General features: G+C 34.8%; 1 protein-coding gene across 1 annotated transcript; it reads left to right on the forward strand.

The window, feature by feature from the left end:
* The first annotated feature begins 773 nt into the window (after positions 1-773).
* On the forward strand, positions 774-21,369 carry LOC127553391 (single-stranded DNA cytosine deaminase-like). The gene is made up of 4 exons (XM_051984039.1): positions 774-888; positions 5,116-5,672; positions 6,661-6,712; positions 20,271-21,369. The coding sequence occupies exons 2-4, from the start codon at positions 5,124-5,126 to the stop codon at positions 20,450-20,452; spliced, it is 783 nt and encodes a 260-aa protein (XP_051839999.1). The 5' UTR covers positions 774-888; positions 5,116-5,123; the 3' UTR covers positions 20,453-21,369.
* The last annotated feature ends 2,408 nt before the right edge of the window (positions 21,370-23,777 follow it).

The raw sequence follows: 23,777 nt of genomic DNA on the forward strand, positions 1-23,777 counted from the left end.
CCAATTTCCACAGATTTTTTTTTGGATTTCATACAATGATTTTAAACTATTTTGGAATTGTGATAATTTGTTCTATTATTTTGTAACATTTTCATATTTACCTTCCATCCTATCCTATCTTCCAAAAAGTTCTAGTTTTTAAATTAAAATGAATTACAATTAACAATGTTTTGAGAATTTAGTAATAGTTATTTATGTGTGTCATGTAAAATAAGTATTTCCAGGTAGATTGGTATAAAGGTGACATAGATGGGTATCTCTGGAATACAATCCACTCTTCTCCAGGAGAGACTTTGAATTCCTCCTTGAAAGGGACAAAAAAAAAAGGGTTGTGATTGGGAGTTTGGTCTTTTTTCTGACTTCTCTCCAAGAAGAATATTGGGCTAGATTTATAACTCTCTGCACTCTCAAATATTATTGATCTAGGAACATGATAAATTCCAAACAAATATCATTTCCCAAGTTATTTTTAAGAGGGAGGATAGTCCTTAATTTACCCTTTTCCTCCCTCAACCCTTCTTAGATCAATTAACTTGTTCAAGTTCAGACAGATAGTGATAGTAAGAATTTGAACTTGGGTCCTCTAACTTCCAATCCATTGTTCCTTCAATAAAATCAAGCTTCCTTCCAATTTCAACACCGGTCTTTGACATTCCCTTTTTTTCCCCTAAGCTCCCTTTTAGTTATAAATTCTCTACATATAGTATTAGCCACTAGATGGGGATATAATGAAACTTTCCATTTGTTGGCCATTTTTCCTGTCAAAAGAAACTGAAAGCAAAAATTGGCCAAGTTTTTCTTTCATTTCGGAAGTAGAACTGAACATCTAGCTATGCTAGTTAATTTCAAGAAGCCACAGGTGAAAGAAGAATCGTCATGATCTAAAAGGTCAGTTTTGTAAAACAATGGTTCATTGATTTTGTTCAAGAGAGTAACCAAGAAAAAATGATTTCGAAGGAACTGAGGGTTCTTAGCTAAGAGAGAAAGAAAAAAGACATAGGGGAATATAATAGCTGGGTTTGAATTTAAGTAACTAGCAAATGGAAGAAGAATTAAAATGTTATCTTTACCTCAGAAAGCAGAATAAGAAATAAGGGATACAAATTTCCACATTTTCTGACAAAAATAAAGAAAACTTCCTAATAATTAGCATTTCCAAAAGTGGATTGAGCTGCCTTTGTCATGGAAGATTCTGGGAGAAAGTTAGATGACCACTTGGGGGGTTTTGTAGAGAGGAGGCCTGTCTTAGTGGCATATCAGAGTTTGAAAGTAAAACAGATATATTCCAAAGAAAGGGGAAGCCAGTCATGGAATGGATACCTAAAGATCAAATGCCTTCAGGAAAAATCGTTTTTAGCAAAGCCCAGAAGGTAGAATGAGGACCTAGATAGGAAGAGACCTAGGATAAGGGGGAATTTTTTAACAACCGATGCTGCTGCAAGATAAAAGAAGGGCTGCATAAGATCTACATTTATCCAGGAGTGAGGAAGTACTTCCTTTTACTCTGACACTACAGCTGTTGGCCACTCCCAAGCTGCCACATTGTGACATTTCTTATAGTTCTCTTGCCATTCTCCTTGTTTTAAGAACTGTGAGAAAATAGGACTAAGGATTAAGTTTTGGTAGAAGGAAATGTTCCCTGAATTGAAGGAGTTTAGAACAGAAAACAGTTCATTCCAAAATAAGAATGATCTCTTTGCATGGTGACATTATAATCAGAATATTTTCCCCTGTGTTCCCTGAATTTGTTTACTTCACTTTTAACATTGTCAGAAGTTCCTTCTCCCTTCCTTCTCTGATTGTTCCCAATTAGTGGGATATTACAGTAATCTAACATTAGCAATTTTTAAATCTAATTTTATATTGTTCACCCATCTTATCTCTTGAGTAGAGAAGGAAACTCAAGTGAATTTACCTTTTTTCTCTTCTGTCCCTTAAATCTGGGCAGTCATCCTAACCAAAATTAATAATATTCTCATGGTGATTAGACAAAACGATTCAATATATGCATTCGTGATTTAGTTTCAATTTATTATATCCTAGTATTCCCACGCCCTTACTACTTATCCAGCTTGTATATAAATTCTGACTATAATTGATTTTGCCAATGAAAAAGCAGAATCACCCATACCTATCTGTGAAATGATGAATGCCATATCTCCTTCATATTCCTTTATTTCCCATCAATCCAGCTTTGTCAACTACTGGGCCCTCTTACCATAATTGCCTTTGCATTCTTATGTAAAATCCTTATAATGAAATTACATAAGTCATGTTTATAGAGCACTTTATGGTTAATAAAGCACTTTTCTCAGAAAAATCTTATGAAGTAGTTCCTCCATTTTATAGATTAGCAAATTGAGGCTCAAAGATGTTGGATGATTTGCTCAAAATCACACAACTAGTGACTAATCAGAGCTCGGACTCAAACATACATTTTCTAACTCCAAATCCAGGACTTTTTCCTTTACATAATATAACCCCTGCACTGTGCTTCTAATTAATACCACCATCTTTATCTATCTTGTGTCAATACACATAGGTTGAGGAATGAGCTTAGATAAGTGGTTTTTTAAATACCTCTATTCATTTCTATACCCATCTTGGGCCATAGTGGAGGATATCATATTAATGGTTCTATACTTAGAACACATGAGTGGTCAAATGAATTTTTGCAGGCAAGTCTTAGAAGCTAACCACCACATAAAACACTAATTCTACAAGAAAATGTGTTCCAAGTTCCAAAGAGAAAATTTATAAATGAACTTTTACATCATAATATAAAATGAGAGTAGTCTATAGAGGTAAATAAAAAATATAAATAGTAGTAAATAAACAGTAAGTAATAATAAGAGTGTAGAGGAGGAAGAATTAAAATTTGTAATTTTGTCAACGTAGGGAACTCCCAATAGATACTTGCTCCTCTGGAAAAAAAATCCATAATTCTATGTAATGTGTATACTTGGAGAGTTGAAGATTCATTTCTTATTCAAGTTAAGGATCCTCAGTTCCTTCAACTGATCCCCATATGACAAGAGGACAAAGCTTTTCATAACAATGGGTTACCCTCCTCTGGAGGGCCTCATTTATCAATTGTCATTCCCATACCTGAACATAATACTCCAGCAAGTCTGATGAGAGTGCAGTAGGACTTCTTCCTGTTCAGTCATTTTCAGTTATGTCTGATTTTTCATGATCCATTTGGGTTTTCTTGACAGAGATACTAAAGTATAAGGTAAGAGCATTGTGGAAGTATAAAATAGCTAATTCTGATTAATTTAAATTAAAATTTTCTCATATAAATAAAGCCTATGCAGCCAAGAATAGAAAGAATGTGGAAAAGGGGGAGAAGGGAGGAGGGAACTTTTATAAACAATCTTTCAAACAGGATGTGATTGTGTTGGAATATTGCTAGGGTCTAAGAAATGATGAGTTGATTGATTTAGAAAAAGATGAAAAGACTTGGAAATATGAAAGATGTTATACACCTCCCCAGAAATAGATGACAAATAAAAACAAGCATAGTATGATCTTACATATGTGGGTATGAGTGTATATATGTGTATGTCTGCATATTTATTGATAAATATATATGTATGTGTATAGGTTTGTTTATATGTGTACATATGTAATATTTATACACACACTCCTAATTATAGCCTTTTGGGGAGCTGGGGGAGGGAAGAAGGAAAACAAAGTGAAAAGTGCACAGAAGAAAACAAAGGAAAAACCTACAAGAAAATAAAGAAAAGCTGGACTGTTATGAAAACAATGTATGGTAAAGACACTGAAGTAATTTATCATTTTCTTCCCCAGTTCATTTTACTGATGAGGAAGCAAAAATAATCAGGATTATGTGACTTGACCAAGGTCAAGCAGCTATTAAGTGTTTGAGGCCAGATTTGAATTCAGGAAAATGAGTCTTCCTGATGACTTCTAATATAATGCTATTTATCATCAACTGTACCATCTAGCTGAGGTCTACTTTAAGATTATATTATTCCTGTTAGAAGACTATATTATATAACTCCTTATTCCTGAAAGCTAATGCAGCCCAAAATTATATTAGATTTTAGAACTATCATATATTCATTTTTCATATTGAATTTGTAATCTATCAAAAACCTCTAATTGTTTTCAAACAAGCTATATATCCAAGTATGCCTTCCCTATCTTGTACTTGTTATATTGATTTCTTGTACCAAAGTAAATTTCCTCTTATTAGATTTAGCCCTCTCAGTATAAATACTAAGCTTTTCATTGATTATTCTCAGTTTATTATATACATTATATGTATACATATACATAAATGCTATTATCTTATAAAATATATATGTTTATATTTCTTATAAAATTCAAAAATAAACTTAAGAAATTTCCACAGCAAAGATATTAGAGTTTTTGATATTCTTCACTTTGGAATTTTCCATGGATCAAAAATAGCTGAAAAGACAGATTAAAAAGCTTTACACTTTAAAGTTAAATTTGTCATTTAAAAATAAAAACTATTTTTAAAAAAGCATGGGATTTTGAATTTAAAGAACCTTAGAAATCAATTAATCTGAAACCACTCATTTTATAAGTGAGGAAAAATGAAGGTCCAGACAAGTAAAGGAACAAGGTGATGCAATAGATGAACTGGACTTGGAATCAGGAATCTCACTCTTCTGAGTTCAAATCTAGCCTCAGACACTTACTAGATGTGTGACCCTAAGCAAATCACTTAATCCGATTTGCTTCAGTTTCCTTATCTGTAAAATGGTTGGAGAAGGAAAAGAAAGGGCAAATCACTCCAGTATTCTTTTCAAGAAAAACCAAAGCCCTGAAATGAGTGAACAACAAAAGAGAAGTAAAGGGACATGCTCAAGGTCATACAGTTATTAAGAAGTATCAACAATTAGAAATCTTTTTTTGGCTAAAAATTCAAACTAAAAGGATTTATTTGCATTCATATGACTTCTCAGTCTCATAAAATGTCTCTTATAGTAAAAATTTAAATATCAGGGAAACATCTTTAAAATCTTTCCTAGAAGAAAAGGATATATTTAGTGGGACATGATGTATCTGATACTCAATGTGTTCTTTTTGCCTTTTTTTTTTTTCTCAACTGTTTAGGCTAAAAGATGCCTCTGAGATTAAAGAAAGAAATATCTGAAGAGGAATTCTATGAACATTTTTGCAATATAAAAACATCCCACCAAACTTTGCTCTGCTTTAGTCTGAAAGAAGATGACAAAACACTTTGGAAATTATGGGGCCATGCTTATAATAACCCAGGCCAATACCACGCTGAAATTCTAGTTTTAAGGGAAATTGAAGACTATCTAATGGCAAATATTCTCAATGCTACAAAGTACACCATTACCTGGTTTCTTTCCTATAGTCCCTGCCATTGTTGTTGTGATGAAATAACCAAATTTTTAATGAAGTTTCAAATCAAAATTGAATTTAACATCAAAGCAGCAAGGCCATATTATTTTGACAATGATCAAAATCAGAAAGGTTTAAAAATGCTCAAAAGACTGGGAGTTCTGATCAAGATGATGGAATTCTTTGACTATGAAGAATGTTTGTACTTATTTGTGGATCCTTGTACCAAGTTCACTGCATGGCCAGATTTAGAAGTGCAAAGTATAGCCAATAAAATGATATTTCATCATTTATTCTCCAAGGTATATTTCATATTATGAGATAAGGGATATCTTTTGTGAATCATGGAATATTTTGATTTTTAAAACATTAAAATTGTCTGATTTACAAAACAACTCCAACAAAAAAATATAGTAGGTTAAGAGAGAGATCTTTGTAGATCTTTGTACTTTGTAGGTATGGGGAAAGGGGTAAAGAGGAGAGACAAAAAGCATCTCTGACCTCCTGGGGCTCATCATCTAATAAAAAAGATTTTATACATACACACACACTTTTTCCAAACTTGTGATTTCATTAAAATGAGGAACTTCCACTGTGGAAACTTATTCTATTAGTATAGCTCACACGCAGCTACTGAAGGAATGTTTTTGCTTGACTATGTATATTTGTTACAAAAAATTCTTTTTCTTTTTCTTTTTTTTCTTCACTGGGATAAGGGATGAGGCGGGAAAGAGAAAAAATAGATTTCTATAATTTTCTTACTAGAGAAATGAGGCAGATATTAAAGATGTGGAATATTGTGTACACTTTTAAATAAGATCATAGTATTATTAGTTTTACTTAACTCTTATTTTGTTACTAGAGACCTCTCATGAAGTAGAAGTAATCTGTAAATATATGTAATGTAAAAACAAAACACATCAGTAAAACTTTTTTTTGAAAAAAGGAAATTAAAACATATGGAGAAATATAAAAGGGCTTAGAATCAGTTAGAACAGAAAAGAGAAGACAGAATAATGGCAGATTGTATAGAGTAAGGTAATTAGCTACTCTTTGTTCCTTCAGTTGCTATGTTTTTAAATTATGCATATTTTCTTTTTTCTTTGTTTTCTTTTTTGGGGGATGGGGGTGGTATGAGGCAATGAGGTTAACTGCTTTTCCTAGAGTTACACAGCTAGTATCAATTGTGTGAGGTCACATTTGAACTCGGGTCCTCTTACCCCTAGGGCTGCTCAATCCATTGCAACACCTAGCATATTTTCTTAACAATTCTTAATTTTTTCTTTTCAGGAGGATGACAGATTAGATAATCATTCATTTCCAACTGATGATTCTTTTCCAGGTAAGGTCAAAAAACTAACAATCCACAATATATACAGAAGAAAATTTAAAAGAGAAAATGTGCCCTAATCATAATGGGAAGCTGCAATTCACTCAAAGTTAAAGTGGAATTTCCCCCAGATATGTGATTGATATATTTTTTAAAATATATATATCCTGTGTTCCAGAAGATAGCTATATAGCAGTGTAGATTCCTAGAGAATAATAACAAATAAAATTGACATGATATGTAAGGCTGATAGAATTGTAAATACCTATTGAAAGTAAATATTTCTGATACTAACTATATAAACAATGATGTCTCTTGCCTATAGCATCCCTCATATATTTGTAATTAATATGAATAATCCTATCCATTCCTGAAGAGTTTCAAGAGCACTAAAAACCAAAAAGTAGAATTATTCATGCAAAATGTCTTCTATAATTTAGAAAAGATGAGAGAGGAAGCATATGTATAACAATGATAATGTTTGAGACAAATAGGTGATTCTTTCTTTAAAGATCATACAAAAGGAAGTGGTAACATTTTCTTAAATATTTAAATTAATCTGTGATTCATCTATGTAGCCATTTCTCCAATGGTGAAGCTACAACTTTTTCATGTTTTCTTGCTCTAAGCAATTTTAGTCTATAATATTCTGCAATTCTCCCTAGAGCAAAGATTCTAATACGTGTGTGTGTGTGTGTGTGTGTGTGTGTGTGTGTGAGAGAGAGAGAGAGAGAGAGAGAGAGAGAGAGAGAGAGAGAGAGAAAGAGAGAGAGAGATTGAGAAAGAGAGAAAAGGACACTTGTGGCAGTGTGATAAAGCTTATGGAATAATTAAAACAATGGTTTATAATACATTAACTAAAATATGAAGGATTACAAAGGAAGTCAATTATATTGAAATATCAAAAGCAAAGTCATGGATCCCCAGGTTATGAAACCCTGCCCTAAAGGATCTACTACTAGATGACTTTCTCTTAAACATTTCATATTTTAGGCATATCATAGTGCCCATCTGTGATGGCTGCATATTTAAAATCAGCTGCAGTCAGGAATTCAGGTTAAGGGAAAAATCTTCAATCTTTATTCTCAGTAGAGATGAAGAAGGATTGCCATAGCAATATGCACAGCTGCGATAGGAAGCCAGCTAGCAGAGGTGAAGGGGGATTGCAGGTGAAAAGGGAATCAGAGGTGAAGGGCAGTCCCAATAGCAATGTGAGCAGCTATGTCAAGATGCCAGCCAGCAGTCTCTCTTTCCGCTTCCTCTTCCACTCCCCTGCCTCCACCCACCAAAATCGTCATTTCCTATACAACACATCAGAACTTGCACAAAGAGTGGGCAGGGGCCATTCTTTCTCCAAGTATATATATTAATAGAGTATGGTCCAATTACTATTTAGCCTCATGTGCTTGGGACCTCAGTGCATCAACTCAAGCCTCAGCCCATTACATCTCCCACTTTCTTTTGTTTTAGAACACAGGTGGTCATGTCATCCCTGACTCCTCAGGAAGGTCAGAGCCCCCAAGGGGAGATGATCACACCCTCCCTGACTTCTCAGGAAAGGAGATGAAAGCACCAAAAAGGAAGTGATCACTATGCCCCTGATTTCTCAGGAAGGGAGGTGAAAGCACTAAAAAGGAGATAATCTCAGGAAAGGAGATGAAAAGCACCAAAGGGAAGTGGGGGTTGCTAGCAGGTTTCTGGGCTGAAGGGTCTTATTATACACAAACCCATCAGCATGGGAGATATTATACAAGCACACAGCAATAACGCAGAGGCTATTAGTGATGAGCCTTCCCACAGTCAGTGCAGGCTTGATGTGGTGTAACAAACATGAATTGTACACACAAGTAATAATATAACAAACAACATAAATCAACATGGTGTTGTAAAAGATTGCCAGAAGTCCTAGAAGGAGGGTATGTAAACAGCAAAATATGCCTTCTTCAGCTGCCAAAAGATAGTCCAAAACCAATCTATTGTCCATTGCTTTACATGTTAGGGAATCCAATAATCCCCCCAAGTTTTTGAAGTCCTCAAAAGTCTTTTTATGTGTTAGGGAATCCAATGATTCCAGCAGACTTTGAAGTCCTGTAACAGTCTTATCATTTATCAGAAAATCCAATGATTTCTGAGGGCTTTCAAGTCTTATGTCTCAGAGAATCCAATGATTCCTGAGGGTTTTCAAGTCCAACAACAATCTTATGTTTCAGAGAATCCAATGATTCCTGAGGGTTTTCAAGTTCTACAACAATCTTATCATGTCTCAGAGAATCCAATGATTCCTGAGGGTTTTGAAATCCAACAATTTTCTATGTCCATGAGTCAAACACCATAACTGCCACGCTTTTTCAATGGTGAGCTCAATCAGCAACAGAACCACCCAATATTTCTTGGGTCTTCTCCTTTGTTTTAAGGGTCTGCTTTGTCTCTCTGCGATGGATAAGGCGAACACGGCTCATTGGCACCAATTTGATTCCTTCTCCACCTGTAGAGATACAAGCAAACCCTCTCCCCCAAGCAGTTAGCCTATCTGGTCCCTTCCATTCACCACTTTCTGGGTCTCTCCACATCACCTGGCGATTATCTAAAGATAGTAGAGCTGCTCACACTGGGAACTGCCCTTCTGGTAGGTTATAAAACCTGTCTGCCGGAGCCAGTGCATCTTTGTCAAAAATCAAGAAATTAATAGTATAAAGGGCTAGATTTAGAAGTTCTCTAGATTACCTGTGGCTCCCCCTTTTTTTTTGTTTTTGGAGCAACGTCTTAATGTCTCTGTTTCACCTCTCTACTATTGCCTGTCCTTGAGGATTAAAAGATATGCCAGTGGTGTGTAAAATATTATACTGTGCACAAAAGCGTGCAAAATGTTTGGAAGTATGTGTAGGACCATTGTCTGTTTTTATTGCTTGTGGCACACCCATAATAGCAAATGCTTGTATGAGGAATTCAGTGACCACTCAGGCTGTCTCTTTTACTGCTGGTATTGCAAAAGCGAATCCTGAAAAGGTGTCTACCACAACATGGATAAAAGACAGACGACCAAAAGATTTATAATGAGTCACATCCATTTGCCAGATTTCACTGGGTCTCAAACTACAAGGCTTCTTCCCTGGAGGCAGTGTAGGAGTGTGAAAAGGAAGGCAAGCTGTACAGGCTTTTACTATGCTCCTAGCTTCCTCTCTTGTTATTCCAAATTGTAAACGTAAAGCTCGAGCAGCCTGATGGTATTTATAATGAGATGCCTGGGCTTCTTGGAATAAAGGAGTATTGACCAACATAGTTAGAAGGCTATCTGCCTTTGAATTACCATCAAAAATGGGACTTGGAAGTCCACTATGAGAGTGGATATGCAAAAAATAAATCTTACCTGGATGCTTTCTCACTTGCTCAAAAACTTGGGGGGATCATTGGATTCCCTGACATGTGAAGCAATGGACAATAGATTGGTTTTGGACTATCTCTTGGCTGCTGAAGAAGGCGTATGTGTGACTGCTGTTCACATACTCTCCTTCTAGGACTTCTGGCAATCTTTTACAACACCATCTTGATTTATATTGTTTGCTATACCGCTACTTGCATGTACAATTCATGTTTGTTACACCACATTGAGCCTGCACTGACTGTGGGGAGAGTCATCACTAATAGCCTCTGCGTTATTGCTATGTCCTTGTGTAATGCCTCCTATGCTGATGGGTTTGTGTATAATAAGACCCTTCAGCCCAGAAACCCGCTAGCAATCCCCACTTCTCTTTGGTGCTTTTCATCTCCCTTCCTGAGATGTCAGGAAGGGCATGATCATCTCCATTTTAGTGCTTTTACCTCCCTTCCTGGGAAGTCAGGGGGGGTCATGATCACCTTCTTTTCAGTGCTTTCACCTTCTTTCCTGAGAAGTCAGGGAGGATATGATCACCTCCCCTTGGGGGCTCTGACCTCCCTGAGGAGTCAGGGATGGCATGACCACCTGTGTTCTAAAACAAAAGAAAGCAGGAGATTTAATGGACTGAGGCTTGAGTTGATGCATTGAGGTCCCAAGCACGTGAGGCTAAATAGTAATATAATATATATGCTTAGAGAAAGAATGGCCCCCGCCCACTCTTTGTGCAAGTCCTGATGTGTTGTATAGGAAATGACGATTTTGGTGGGTGGAGGCAGGGGAGTGGAAGAGGAAGCGGAAAGAGAGACTGCTGGCTGGCATCTTGACACAGCTGCTCACATTGCTATCGGGACCACCTTTCACCTCAGATCCCCTTTTCACCTGCAATCCCCCTTCACCTCTGTTAGCTGGCTTCCTGTCGCAGCTGCCCATAGTGCTATGGCAATCCTTCTTCATCTCTACTGAGAATAAAGATTGAAGATTTTTCCCTTAACCTGAATTTCTGACTGCAGCTGATTTTAAATACGCGGTCATCACACCTATCAATCATTTTTCATCTTCACTACGTATTATATCTACTTTCCAGATGATATTTTTAAGCCATTTAATAGTATTACCCATTTTATAGTACTTTGATCCTGAAAAAAAACTTTACATACAATCTCTTGATTTCATTTATGCTTCTTCCATTCAAGTCTTTGTTAGTAATTGGCTGTAGCCTACTTAAACCTTTCCTGGATTTCCCTTTGGTACACAGAAAATTTTAATGTTTTTAAAATCAAAGTGCTTCCTGATTCATACACATATAGCCTCACTAGAGGACTTTAAATTATAATACAGAAGTACTAAGTGGCCCATTAATGTATAAAACAATTAAAAAGACAAGCTAAAAACTGAAATCTTAAGTGTTAAAATCACTAGGGAAGAAGTAGAACATTACTTAGTTTTGTTTTTTTTTTTTTTTAATACTTATATTATTAAAACCAACCATTTGATTTAAATAGGTTATGACTTTACTCAAGTCATTACTGCCAGAAATAAAAGATAATAAAGTGTTTGAATTCCCACAAGCATATTAGAGTACACATATATTTTGCATTTCATAGAAAGAACCCAAGCCCAGTTAACATCTTCCTGTAGTAAGATTAATAACAGCTTTATCCTTCACAATAATGGTATTTTCTATTTGTTCTCCCCACTATGGATATTAGCCACTATTAAGGCAAGGAGGGAGGGAGGGAGAGAGGGAAAGAAAGAAGGAGGGATGAAGGGAAGAAAGAAAGGAAGGAAGGAAGGGAGGGAGGAAGGGAGGGAAAATGGAAGGAATGAAGGAAGAAAAGAAGGAAGGACGGAAGGAGGGAAGGAAGGAAGGAATTAAGGAAGAAAGAAAAGGAGGGAGAAAGGAAGAAAGGGAGGGAGGGAGGAAGAAAGGAAGGACAGAAGGAAGAAGGGAAGGGAAGGAGGGAAGGAAGGAAGTAAAGAAGGAAAGAAGGAAGGAAGGAAGTAAAGAAGGAAGGAAGGAAGGGAAAGACGGGAGGAGGGATGGAAGAAACAAGGAAAGAATTAAGCATTTATTAGGAAGTTACTATGTGCCAGGCCTATACTAAGCACTTTCCAAATATTATCTCATTAGATCTCCCCAATAATTCTTCAAGATAGTGTTCTTCTTATCCTCATTTATTTGAATTTAAATATGGATAAAATGTCTCAGTATCACATGTATAAAACTTCTATCATTGGAAATTCATGCCTTGGGACATGGTACCTAAATACCAAAAACCCTTTTGCTATTTAGGTAACAGAGTTCCCTTAGACTGAGTCCAAAACAGGACTGATTTATAAAGCATGAATTTTCCTTCTAAATAGAAAAGGGCTCTATGGTCATTCCAATGTGTTTACATTATAAATATGTTAGTTGTTTTGCTCAAAAAGTATGGTATTAAGTTAGAATCACACGTGACTAGAAAATGTTATGTTCAATTGTTCTAATTTTAAACAGGGAAGTTAGGTGGTGGAGTGGGTAGAATACTGGATTTGGAGCCAGGAAAGTCCAAAGCTTAAATCCACCTCAGACACTAATTATGTGATCCAGGACAAATCATCTCACATTTGTCTCAATTTCCTCATCTGCAAAATGGGAGTGATGATAATAGCACATATATAAGGTCATCATGAGAATAAATGAATACTTTGGAAACCATGAACCACTATATAAATACTAGCCTATAATAATAAAAATCAAAACTTTACTGAAGAGAATTGAAAAGATAGGGTGAAGCATATGAATAGGCTGCCATTAATTACTAATAATGACTTGAATAGAAGTAAATGAGATAAAAAAATATTCAAAGGATAGTGTTTTGTGAAAATAAACTAATAATAATAGTGAGAAGAATAATATTGGAGTAGTGAATATTATTATCTTTTTACTATTATACATAGCTAAAGAAGGCCTGAATCTGTACAAATAGAAATGCAAAGTTGCCAATTAATGTTGTCTAATTTAAACTTGAAAAAAAATTAATAATCTACCTTGTTCTCTACAAAGAAAGGAAAGGAAAACAAACCATGGTGATTTTCCTTAGGCCTCAGCCACCAACTAATTACCCAGATATGGCCTAATACTAAATGAATAAGAAATAGAAGATACCTTTGTCTGGAAAAAAAAATTCTTTTGTTCCTGATCTGTGTTTCATTGGTATAGGAAACTATTATTAAAACAAACAAACAAACAAACAAACAACCCTCCCTCTATCAATACAGCTCTACAATGAGGGTTCAATTTATAGTCTATAAAGAGTTATCTGGAAGAACATTACACAGTTACATGTGTCAAAGGTAGGACTTGTCCACAGACTCTGAAGCTGGCTCTCTCTATGCTTCCCCATGCTGCCTAATCATGGAGGAAGAGAAGAAGTAGGAGAAATTAACCATGGAAAGAGCTAATTTCAAATTTTAAAAATGGCAGAACATTAATAAGGCAATAGGGTACAATGGGAAGGATGGTGGATTTAGAGTCAGAAGACATGGATTTGAATCCCAGATCTGATGATAACTGCCTGGGGCACCTGAGAAAAGTAGCATATCTGGTCCAATCTGAAAAATGACCTGAAAATGTCCTCCCAACTCTAAGTCTGTGATCCTATGAGAAGCAATAAATGAGAAGTAGAAGATCAGAACCTTGGAACACAAAGATGGGCAATGATTGGCTAGCTCAGTGTCTTTGGAAAGCCATATTGAACCAGTTAACTAGGAGGTATTTAATCGTGGCATATTTCAGTTTCTGTGAATTCTGCTTGCCATCTATCTGCTTTTGAAAGTATTACTAAAATCTATCTAAAACCATGATCAAACATCATATGTATTGGGGATAAACTAGAAGCATTCCCAGTAAGATCAGGAGTGAAACACAGTTGCCCCCGATCACCATTACTATTCACTATTGTATTAGAAATTTAGCTTTAGCAATAAGAGAAGAAAGTATCACTATAAAGCCACAGCCACCCAGAAAGGGACCTGTTTTCCTTTAGCCATAATATTGTTTGCTTCATTTTTTCAGCAAACAGCAGAAACTATTTTCAATCTAACAAGCATTTGTTAAGCAGCCTCTATGTACATGACATTCCTAGGCACCTGTGGAGTTTTAAATTGCCCATTCTACAATAAAAGAAGCTGAGGAGGATCTGAGTCAATAGCACCTTATTAAAAGGTCCATGGTCTATCTAATGAAGTGGACCTCAGATCTCCCTCATGATCTGAGATGTTTCTGGTCACTAGGACCTCATTTTTCTAGGATTCAATACCCAAATATACAAAAAATGATAAAATACAGAATATCATTGGTTGATAGATCTTGATATTGGGGGCCAAGAATTTATTTGGGCAAAGCAAGAATCACTGGAGATCATCCAGGCTGGGTTTGAACAGAGAATTTGAGTAAAACAGGATGGAAATATCTCTGTCAGCATTCTTGTGTCTACACAAGTGAGCTTTATAACTGGCAAACAAGCAATGAACATTATATTAAACTTTGAGGCCTACTTTAAGAACCCATCTTATCTAATTATCTCTATATGATCTATGTAAAATATCAAACTGATTACTACTGATTGGAAGAGAATAGAAATCCAAACGAATTATTTCTTACACACCAAAGATCTTAAGACAAAAAGAAAAACTGCCCCTGCCTTCCTAGAGCTCACAATTAAGCTCCATGGGACCCTTACACAAATCAAACATTATTTTAACTAAAAAGTAATTTGCATTAATGGAAACTTAAGCATCAATTTCCCAAAGACCCCTTTTTAGAAGCATTAGAGAAGGTTACTCTATCACCTACAGGAAATCTGAAGCTCACATTTGCACAAATATGGGGTAGTTGTTAAATACAATCTATATCCTTTGCCCTCTGTTATCAAGGCAAAGTGGAAAGAACTCTTAGCTGTTTACCTCTCTTAAGCACTACTCAGTCCTTATGAGTTGTGGCCTTATTTCCCCCTTAAAATTTCATTTTTGTTCATTTTCATTTGTTTTTAACTATATAAAAATATTGAAAAGGAATGAAATTCACAATGATTTTCCCTAAGCTCCTCACACCATTCGATGAGGTATATTTTAATTAGGGTATATATTTTAATATTTATTAACTCCCTAAAACCTAGCATAGTGCTTGGAAAACAGTACGTATTTAATAAATGCTTGTCCATTAGGTGGTTATTGAAAAAATAAGCAATTATTATAGTCCAGTTATTTTTCAATTATGCCTCACTCTTTGGGACCCCATTTGGAGTTTTCTTGGCAAAGATATTACAGTGGTTTTTACCATTTCCTTTTCTAGCTCATTTTACAAATTAGGAAACTGAGGCAAACAGAGTCAAATGACTTGACCAGAATCACACAGCTAATAAGTATCTGAGGCCAGATTTAAATTCAAGAAAATGAGTTTTCCTGACTCCAGGTTCAGCATTCTAGTTACCCCAAGTAATTATTCCCAGATTTAAATTATGAGGAATAAACCCTGTTATATTATTTTAAAATCAATTTTCTATTAGTAGAATTTCTCTTAGCAGGTGCTTTTAAATAAATTAAGTAGGAACCTGATTGTGTGTTAGATACACTATATCAAAACCAAGTCCTAAAATTTTCTATTGCAGAGTAAATTTCAGTGATGATTCAGTTTTCAAAAACATGCATTATTCCATTCTTCTAATACTTATTATTCAATTAGAGATGACATTAATTCAAAATTTATAACAACTTTTCTGGACTACTTGAAAAAATTGAAGTGGGGTATTTAACTTATTATAAGAAGAGAGAACCCTGTTCTTAAAACATATTGTGTGTAAATGGCTACAACTATAAAGAATAAATAAAAATTTCAAAAAGACTCAGCAGAAGAGGCAGCTAGGTAATGCAGTGGATAAACTACTGCCCTTGGAGTCAGAAGTGTCTGAGTTCAAATCTGACTTCAGCTACAAAGGCCATAATAAGGAAAACACTGCCTCTATCCAGAGAACGAACTGTTAAATGAAATTTCATTGCAAATGCCTGTCATTCCATAGATCCAAAGTGCTCTGAATAAGCTAGGTTTCATAATGTAATATGATGTAGCAATCAGTAGTACTGGGAGATTTCAGTGACAATCGATTTCTGAGTAGTCAACAGATGAAGTCTACCTGTTGTTATGATTTCTTTTAACATGATAATACCTACATCTATAAAAATTTGGGAAAAAATCTAGAATTTAAAAAAATGCTTTTAGAGAGGCTCAGAGCTTAAAGTTAAAAGCTACTGTTGGGACATTGAGAGATAAAATTATTTCAGTTGTTTTTAAAAGCCCAGGAAAAATCTGATCTGACCTACCTTTCTTCTGGACGCCCTGAGCTATCTTTGAAATTGGGCCTATGCTGGGACCGCTGTGTCCTCAAAAACCCAGAGCTAACCAAGCCATCACCAAAATAGGTAGTTATTCAGTCTCCTCCTCCCTCCACTCCCAACATACAGACAGGGCATTTTGACACAGTTGAAAATGTAATGTGGTGTATTTGCCAAATGTAGAAGGACACAGGGTCCTTGACAGGTTGATTTATTTAAATGTACTATACTAGAGCCAACCTTAAACAAGTTAAGTAAGGGAAGCAGCTATGTCCATGCCTCTCCTCCCAGAGAGTCACAGCATTGAAATAATCTGAAATAGCCTCAACTTTCTGTCCTGGTAAGTCCCCTGAAACAGAGTAGACTTCCATAGAAGCCTCTACTTCTGTATCAAAGTATCCATAAATACCTACTAGGAGAGATTATCAGAAAGGGTCACTATATCAGGTAGGATTTTTTTTTGCATAAATATTTTTCTTTGTTCTAGCTGTGTGACTGTGGAAAAGTCACCCCAATTGCCTCAAAAAAAAAAAAATACACACACACACACACACACACATACACACACACACACCAGGTCCCATACTGTCTATTTGTCTATCTATCTGTCTCTCTCCATCTTTTTATCTAGCTAACTGGCTCTTTTTCTTTTTTTTTCCCCTTTCTTTTTTTTTGCTGAGGCCATTGGGGTTAAGTGACTCGCCCAGGGTCACACCACTAGTAAGAATTATGTGTCTGAGGCTGAATTTGAACTCAGATCCTCCTGACTCTAGGATCTATGCTCTATCCACTACACTATCTAGCTGCTCCTGGCTGTTTTTCTTTCTGCAACATAAACTTTCTCAAATTAGAAGGAAAAAAAAAAAAGAACTGGGTTCCCTTTCTATCTTCTTTTAACTGTGCTCTTCCTAATGCAATAACTACAGTTTTGTTTTAACTTTATAACTACAGGGGTAGAATAGGATAATGATCATTGTTGTATTCATAATAATTCATATTTGAACTATTTTTGTTAATATTAAGAACAAATTGCAGCACCTATAAGTTATAAAATGCCTTGTCTCTCAGAAGAATTATGAATATTGACCATCTGGATTCAGCTCTTATAGCAGTCAGGATCCAATCAATAAGTGAAAATTTCTTTAAGTACCTACTATGTGCCAGCCATTGAACTAGGCACTGAAGAAACAAAATAAAATCAGTCCCTCGCTTCGAGGTATTCATACTTTAATGAGAATAGAATCCCGATCTCCTGACTCCCAGTCTATTTTTTCCCTTTATATTATTATGCTAAGGAAGATAGTTCTAGAGTCTTTGTTAGAGAATATAACATACATTAAGTATGCCTACTATGTGCCAGCCAGGAACTAGGGATACAAAGACCAAATGAAACAGCCTCTGCCCCCAAGAAGTTTACATTCTACTTCCACCCACTCTGCAATCTAGCCATACTGTTCTCACACAGGATGCCCCACATTGGATTCTATACTTTTGCACTTAACCATGTGTATGATATAGTTCTCCTTCATCCCCTCAGCCTCAGAGAACACTCAGTTTTCTTCAAGACAATAATAAAATGCTTTGTTGTTTCATTCATCTCAGTCATATCCAACACTTCCTGATCCCATTTGAGGCTTTTTTGGCAAAGTGGTTTTCCCTTTTTTCTCTAGCTCAATTAACAGATGAGGAAACTGAGACAAACAGGAATGGGTAATGACTTGCCTAAGTTCACAGAGCTACTAAGTGTCTAGGGAGAGATTTTAACTTGCTGATTCCCAGACGTGCTCTGTATCCACTACATGATAAAATGCTACTTTCTGCAGCCTTTCCTGCCCACCTCCTCCAGCTGTCTATCCCTTTCCAACTAAAATTATCTTTCATCTCCTCTCTGTGTGAATTGTACATAACTATTTTAAAGTACATATTGTCTCCCCATTAATCCTTGAGGGCAAGGACTTTTATTGTATTTTTTATTTTTTGCATTTTCTTTATATACTTTAAAATGCCTAACATTAGGTCCAGCTTATAGCAATATTTATTAAATGTTTGTTGATTATTATCAAGGAAGATCATACATAAATTGGTACAAAATAAATTGCAGGGGCAAGGGCTAAACTGCAACCGGGAAAATAAGGAGAGACCTCTAGTGGTATAAGGTAGCACGTGAGCTAAGCTAGAGATTCTAAAATCTAAAAGGCAAGGATATTCTAGACTTTGGGGATAACCTGTGCAAAAAGACATGGAAAGAAAAATAGAATATTCAACATAAGGAACAGGAAGAAACAAGTTAGGCTGAATATAGAGATGCATGAAGAGAAAAAACATATAATAAGTTCAGAAGTTTCAAAAAGATTTCATTGCAATATAAGGTTACATGGAGTACAAACATGACATTAAGAGGGAAGTTTCAAAAAAAAGAGGTGAAGTTTCAGTGAGATTTCTGAAGAGCAAAGAAAATAATTGCTTTAATTTTTCCATTTAAATAATAAAAGATGGTAGTGATAAAACATGGTAGGTGTTCCTTGGAAAAAGTTTAAATCAACAATATCCTTAAGTAGATAGAGATATATAGAGATATAGAGATATAGATATAGATATAGATATCCCCTTCCACAGAAAAGAACATGCTAAAGGAACAAAAAAATGTTGTATTTCTAAGAGTAGACTGCTGTCAAGGTGTGGCAGAGGAGAGGGGGTTTCCCCCAGAAAACAATAAGCCTTATCCTACAATGATGATTGCTCTCACCAGTTATTCATGCCCAATTAATCCAATGGCTTTACCATAATCAGCTACAGAAGGCAAACATTAGGATTATCAATGTGAGCTAAAGAACTGTAACTTCTTGAGTCCTGAATGTCTGTCTCTACTTAATGATGCTGGAACTACAAAAAACAAATATTCTTTAGTAAGATGAAAGAATATATATTTTCAGTCATTCTTGCTTTTTAATAGTATGGATAGTAATCTTATTTTGTCAGATTTTTATCATCTCTTTTTAAAAAAATTTTAATTATGCATAACTATAGAATCATAACCTGCTTCAAATACAAGTTACTGAAAAAGGTAATAAGATGGCACTTAGTAGTAACCTAACTAAATTAGAATTAGGATTATATTTTATTTTATTTAAGCCTGAACAACAGACACTGGGCAATGTTAAAACATACACACACACACACACACACACATACACACAAACACAAAATATTCCAATTTCAAGTTAAATCACAATACTTTAATGAACAGTGATCTTATCAATGTGGTCAGTACTTTCAATGACATACTCCAGAGCCCATTCAAGCCCATACTTTCACATATTTTATATTACTTGGTTATGTCTTTCTATAAATCTTCTAGAAGACACATCTGATACTCTTAAATTCTTGCTCCAATTCTTTGTACATTTCACATATGCTTCTAGATGCTAAAGAAATAAACTATTAAAAATATTGAAATACTTTGTATGAGAAGAGGTCTAAAAGATTCTATCAAGGACTTATATATCCAGAAAAAAAACCAACATGGTCATGTAGTAAAAGTAAGAGATGTGATGGATAATTTGCACTAGTCTAAGTTACTAAGTCAATGTTGACTAATTGATTTGGTCATTCTACTTTAATTCTTTATAAGGCAGATCAATCTTTCACCATTTGTCTGATTAAGTCAGTGGATTCAGTGATTGTTACTAATGGTTTACCTGGAACATTTTGCTCAGGGAAAGAAGTTCTGTCTGAAAAGAGCAAAACTTGATTTTGAATATGTTAAAATTTCACTTGAGAATATGGTCAAGATTCTAATCATTTTTTTTTAATTCTTTCTAGTTCACGCTATCTCAGCATCTGATTTTGAAAGCCAAGTCTTGGTCGACAAGATTCCACCAGGAGATCCTAACAAGACACCAGATAAGAAAGATGAGTTATCAGACATAAGAACTCCACAAAAAACTTGTTTTCCCCAGAGAACAAGTGAACATGGGAAAGAAGTCAAAAGAAAACTCTTTTGAACAAGTGGAACCACTTTTTTTTTTTTACCATTTCTCCCCAAGCACTTATACAAACATGTCACTCAATGTTTTTAAATCCGTTTTATAATTTACTTGTAACTACATCATTTCCTCACTTGGTTAATTATATGTAATGTTTTATTTGAAATTGTGACAATCAAAGAGATCTAAACATTACAGAATTATGTAACCTTTGATATATACATTACTCAAACTTTTTCTCTTTCAACCTTATCATACTCCAACTCCTGGCAACCCATCCTGCCTATTCTTGGAATTAGTTTCTTTTTCTTGCATTTCCTATATGATCCAGATAAGATTCCCAAGGCAATTGATTCTGGATACAATTCCCCTTCCTTGCATTTGTTTTAGGCTCTAATGGAATTAACATGAATCATAACATGATTAAAAAGTATAGCCTTATTTGAGAGATCCTATATAGTAATTTAGTACTGATTGCCTGATAATTTAGTAATGAATTTAATAATGACTGCCTAAGATTAGGATGCTCTGCAGGGCTTTGCTTAAGACTGCATTACTCTGTAATGCTAGAAGCTGATTGGTGGGGGCTGTGACTTTTGCTAATTCATAATATTAAAAACTATATTAATACCTATACATTTTGCCATCCTCTTGCATAATCTTATTTTGAAAAGCAGTTCCAGTCTCTGGCAAGGACAAGAAGAACTCTTACACCAGCAAACTCTGAATTCAACTGTAACATTCCTGAAAGTTATAATAGTGCCTTATCTCTTGATATTTTTCCACTACGTGGGACACTTAGTTATCATCCAAAGTAGATTCTCCAGAGACCCAGTGTTTGGGAATTCTGAGGACTAGACATAATTATGTTGATGTAAACCACATGTTTCTTTTGAGTAATCTTGCCAATGAATATCTTTGATCAACCAAATAAATGGTGTGTTGACTTTTTTCTTTTAGTTCAAACCCAAACTTTGAGACAATGTGCTATTGGATTGGTATAGTAGAAACAATTAGCATCTTATTAGACTTGTGACACATATAGAGAAATTATGTTTTGAAGAATTTATATTTTAAATTTATAATTGTTGGATTAAAATTCAAATTTTTAGTTAATGTTCTATGCTTCAAGTCAAAAAATATCTTTTCTATTATTTCTGCTGTATAAAATTCTATATTATTATAATTTAGTTCCTAATCTTTTTTGTGTCATAGACTCATTTCAAAGTTTTTTTCTCAGAAAAATGTTTTCATAGAGATAAAATAAAATACATAGTATTATAAAGGAAACTAATTACATTGAAATTCAATCATCAAAATATTTTTTAAAACTAGTTTGCAAACCACATGTTAACACCCTTTCTGATTACCATTGATTTTGAATATTTCCTTCATTTCATTTAAGTAGTCACAGGTTGATTACCAAGGCACCATGAAGGTGAAAGTTATCCTCTACCTTAGAAACAAAAACATCTTGGAGAAAGCTCTTTTTGTGATTTAATAAATTTGGGGACAAATTTTTTCTTTTTTTTTTTAATTAAAACTTTTTATTTTCAAAACATATGCATAGATAACTCTCAACATTCATCCTTCCAAAACTTAGTGTTTCAATTTTTTCCCTCCCTTTCCCTCCCTCAACTGGCAAGTTATCCAATATATGTTAAACATGTGCAGTTCTTCTATACATATTTCCACATTTATCATGCCCCACAAAAAAATCAGATTGAAAAGGCAAAAAAAAAAAAAAATGAGAAAGAAAACAAAATGCAAGCAAACAATAACAAAAAGAGTGAAAATACTATGTATAATCCAAACTCAGTTCTTACAGTACTCTCTCTTGGTGCAGATGGTTTTCTTTATCACAAGACTATTGGAACTGTCCTGAATTATGTCATTATTGAAAAGAGCCACATAGGACAAATTTTTTCATATTTTTTCAAGACATTAAGTCTTCTTCTTAAACATTTACTCATTCAAGAATTTCTCAAACTCAGTGTTGTGTAATTACGTTAAAGAGGTGGAGACATAGATATATACAATACTACATATACATATATGCTATATTGTAATATATTACATATATAGATAAATGCAGTGCTTTATTAGAAAAATTAATTGGAATCAAGGGTGTGGTAGAGCCAATTCTAATTTGTCAAAGGTCATTGTTAAATTTTAAGTGTGAGGATTTATACTTCAGAAATCAGCAATCTCTACAAATCAAAGTTTGATTTTTTTTGTTGTTCATCATTTAAGTCATGTCTGACTTTTTGTGATCCCATTTGGAGTTTTCTTAGCAAACATACTGAGTGATTTGTCACATTCTTTCCCAACTCATTCCAGATAAGGAATCTGAGGCAAAAGGTGTTAAGTGATTTGCCCAAAGTCACACAGCTAGTAAATATCTGAGGTCAGATTTTAACTCAGATCCTCCTGACTCCAGGCCCTAAACTCTATGGGTTTCATTTAGCTGACCCAAGGCTTGATTTATTGTTTTGCTAATTGTCCAAATCTTTAAGTCTTAATAAATCAGATTAAACAAAAATGTGTGTTCACACAATCCTCTCCTTTCAGCTCCAACACATAAAAATGTACCCTAATTATTAAGTGTTTACTACCACACCTTTGTATTGCTCTATAAATACTGCTTGATCTAAGCAAGAGTGTAGGATAAAGTTATCATTAGACTGGAAGCCCAGTAACCATAGGCTAATAATAATAATAATTGGACATATATATATATATATATATCACTTTAAAGTTCGTGTTCAGGTTGTGCTGACTTTTCATGACCTCATTTGGAATTTGTCTTTTTTTTATTACTGGAATGGCTGGCCATTCCCACTCTAGATCATTTTACAAATGAGGAAACTAAGGCAAAGGGGGCTAACTGCTGTGCCCAGGGTCACACAGCTAATAATTATCTGAGGCCAGATTTGAACTCCAAAATGTGAGTCTTCCTGACTCCAGGCCCTGCTCTCTCTATCCACTACACCACTTAGCTGTTCCATTTTAACCCTTACAAAGTGCTTTTATATCTATTATCTTATTTCAGCCTTATAATACTCCTGGTTAAAGTTTCTTCAGAAAATCTATGAGTAGTAATTGCTGCCCACTGGGGACCCAACTGACTACTTCCAGTTGGACAATGATCACTTCCTTTCTTCCTTCACACAGCCCTGCCTCACTTAAATATAATTCACTTGCAAGTTAAGACATTACCTTCCTGATGTCATTGGTGCTCTTCGAAGATGAAGGACAAAGAACAACAATTCTGATACATCATGATATAGAAGAAGAAACTGAAGTCTTAAGATGTCTCCTGATTTACTTAAAATCAGGCAGT

Source organism: Antechinus flavipes, chromosome 3 (assembly GCF_016432865.1).
Source record: "Antechinus flavipes isolate AdamAnt ecotype Samford, QLD, Australia chromosome 3, AdamAnt_v2, whole genome shotgun sequence".
Classification (NCBI taxonomy): Eukaryota; Metazoa; Chordata; class Mammalia; order Dasyuromorphia; family Dasyuridae; genus Antechinus; species Antechinus flavipes.

Excerpts from the sequence above, each read along its gene's own strand:
- LOC127553391 (XM_051984039.1), top strand. The coding sequence starts at position 5,124 with ATGCCTCTGAGATTAAAGAAAGAAATATCTGAAGAGGAATTCTATGAA. Across the intron at positions 5,673-6,660 it reads TTCATCATTTATTCTCCAAG|GAGGATGACAGATTAGATAA; the intron begins GTATATTTCATA and ends TTTTCTTTTCAG. Across the intron at positions 6,713-20,270 it reads AACTGATGATTCTTTTCCAG|TTCACGCTATCTCAGCATCT; the intron begins GTAAGGTCAAAA and ends AATTCTTTCTAG.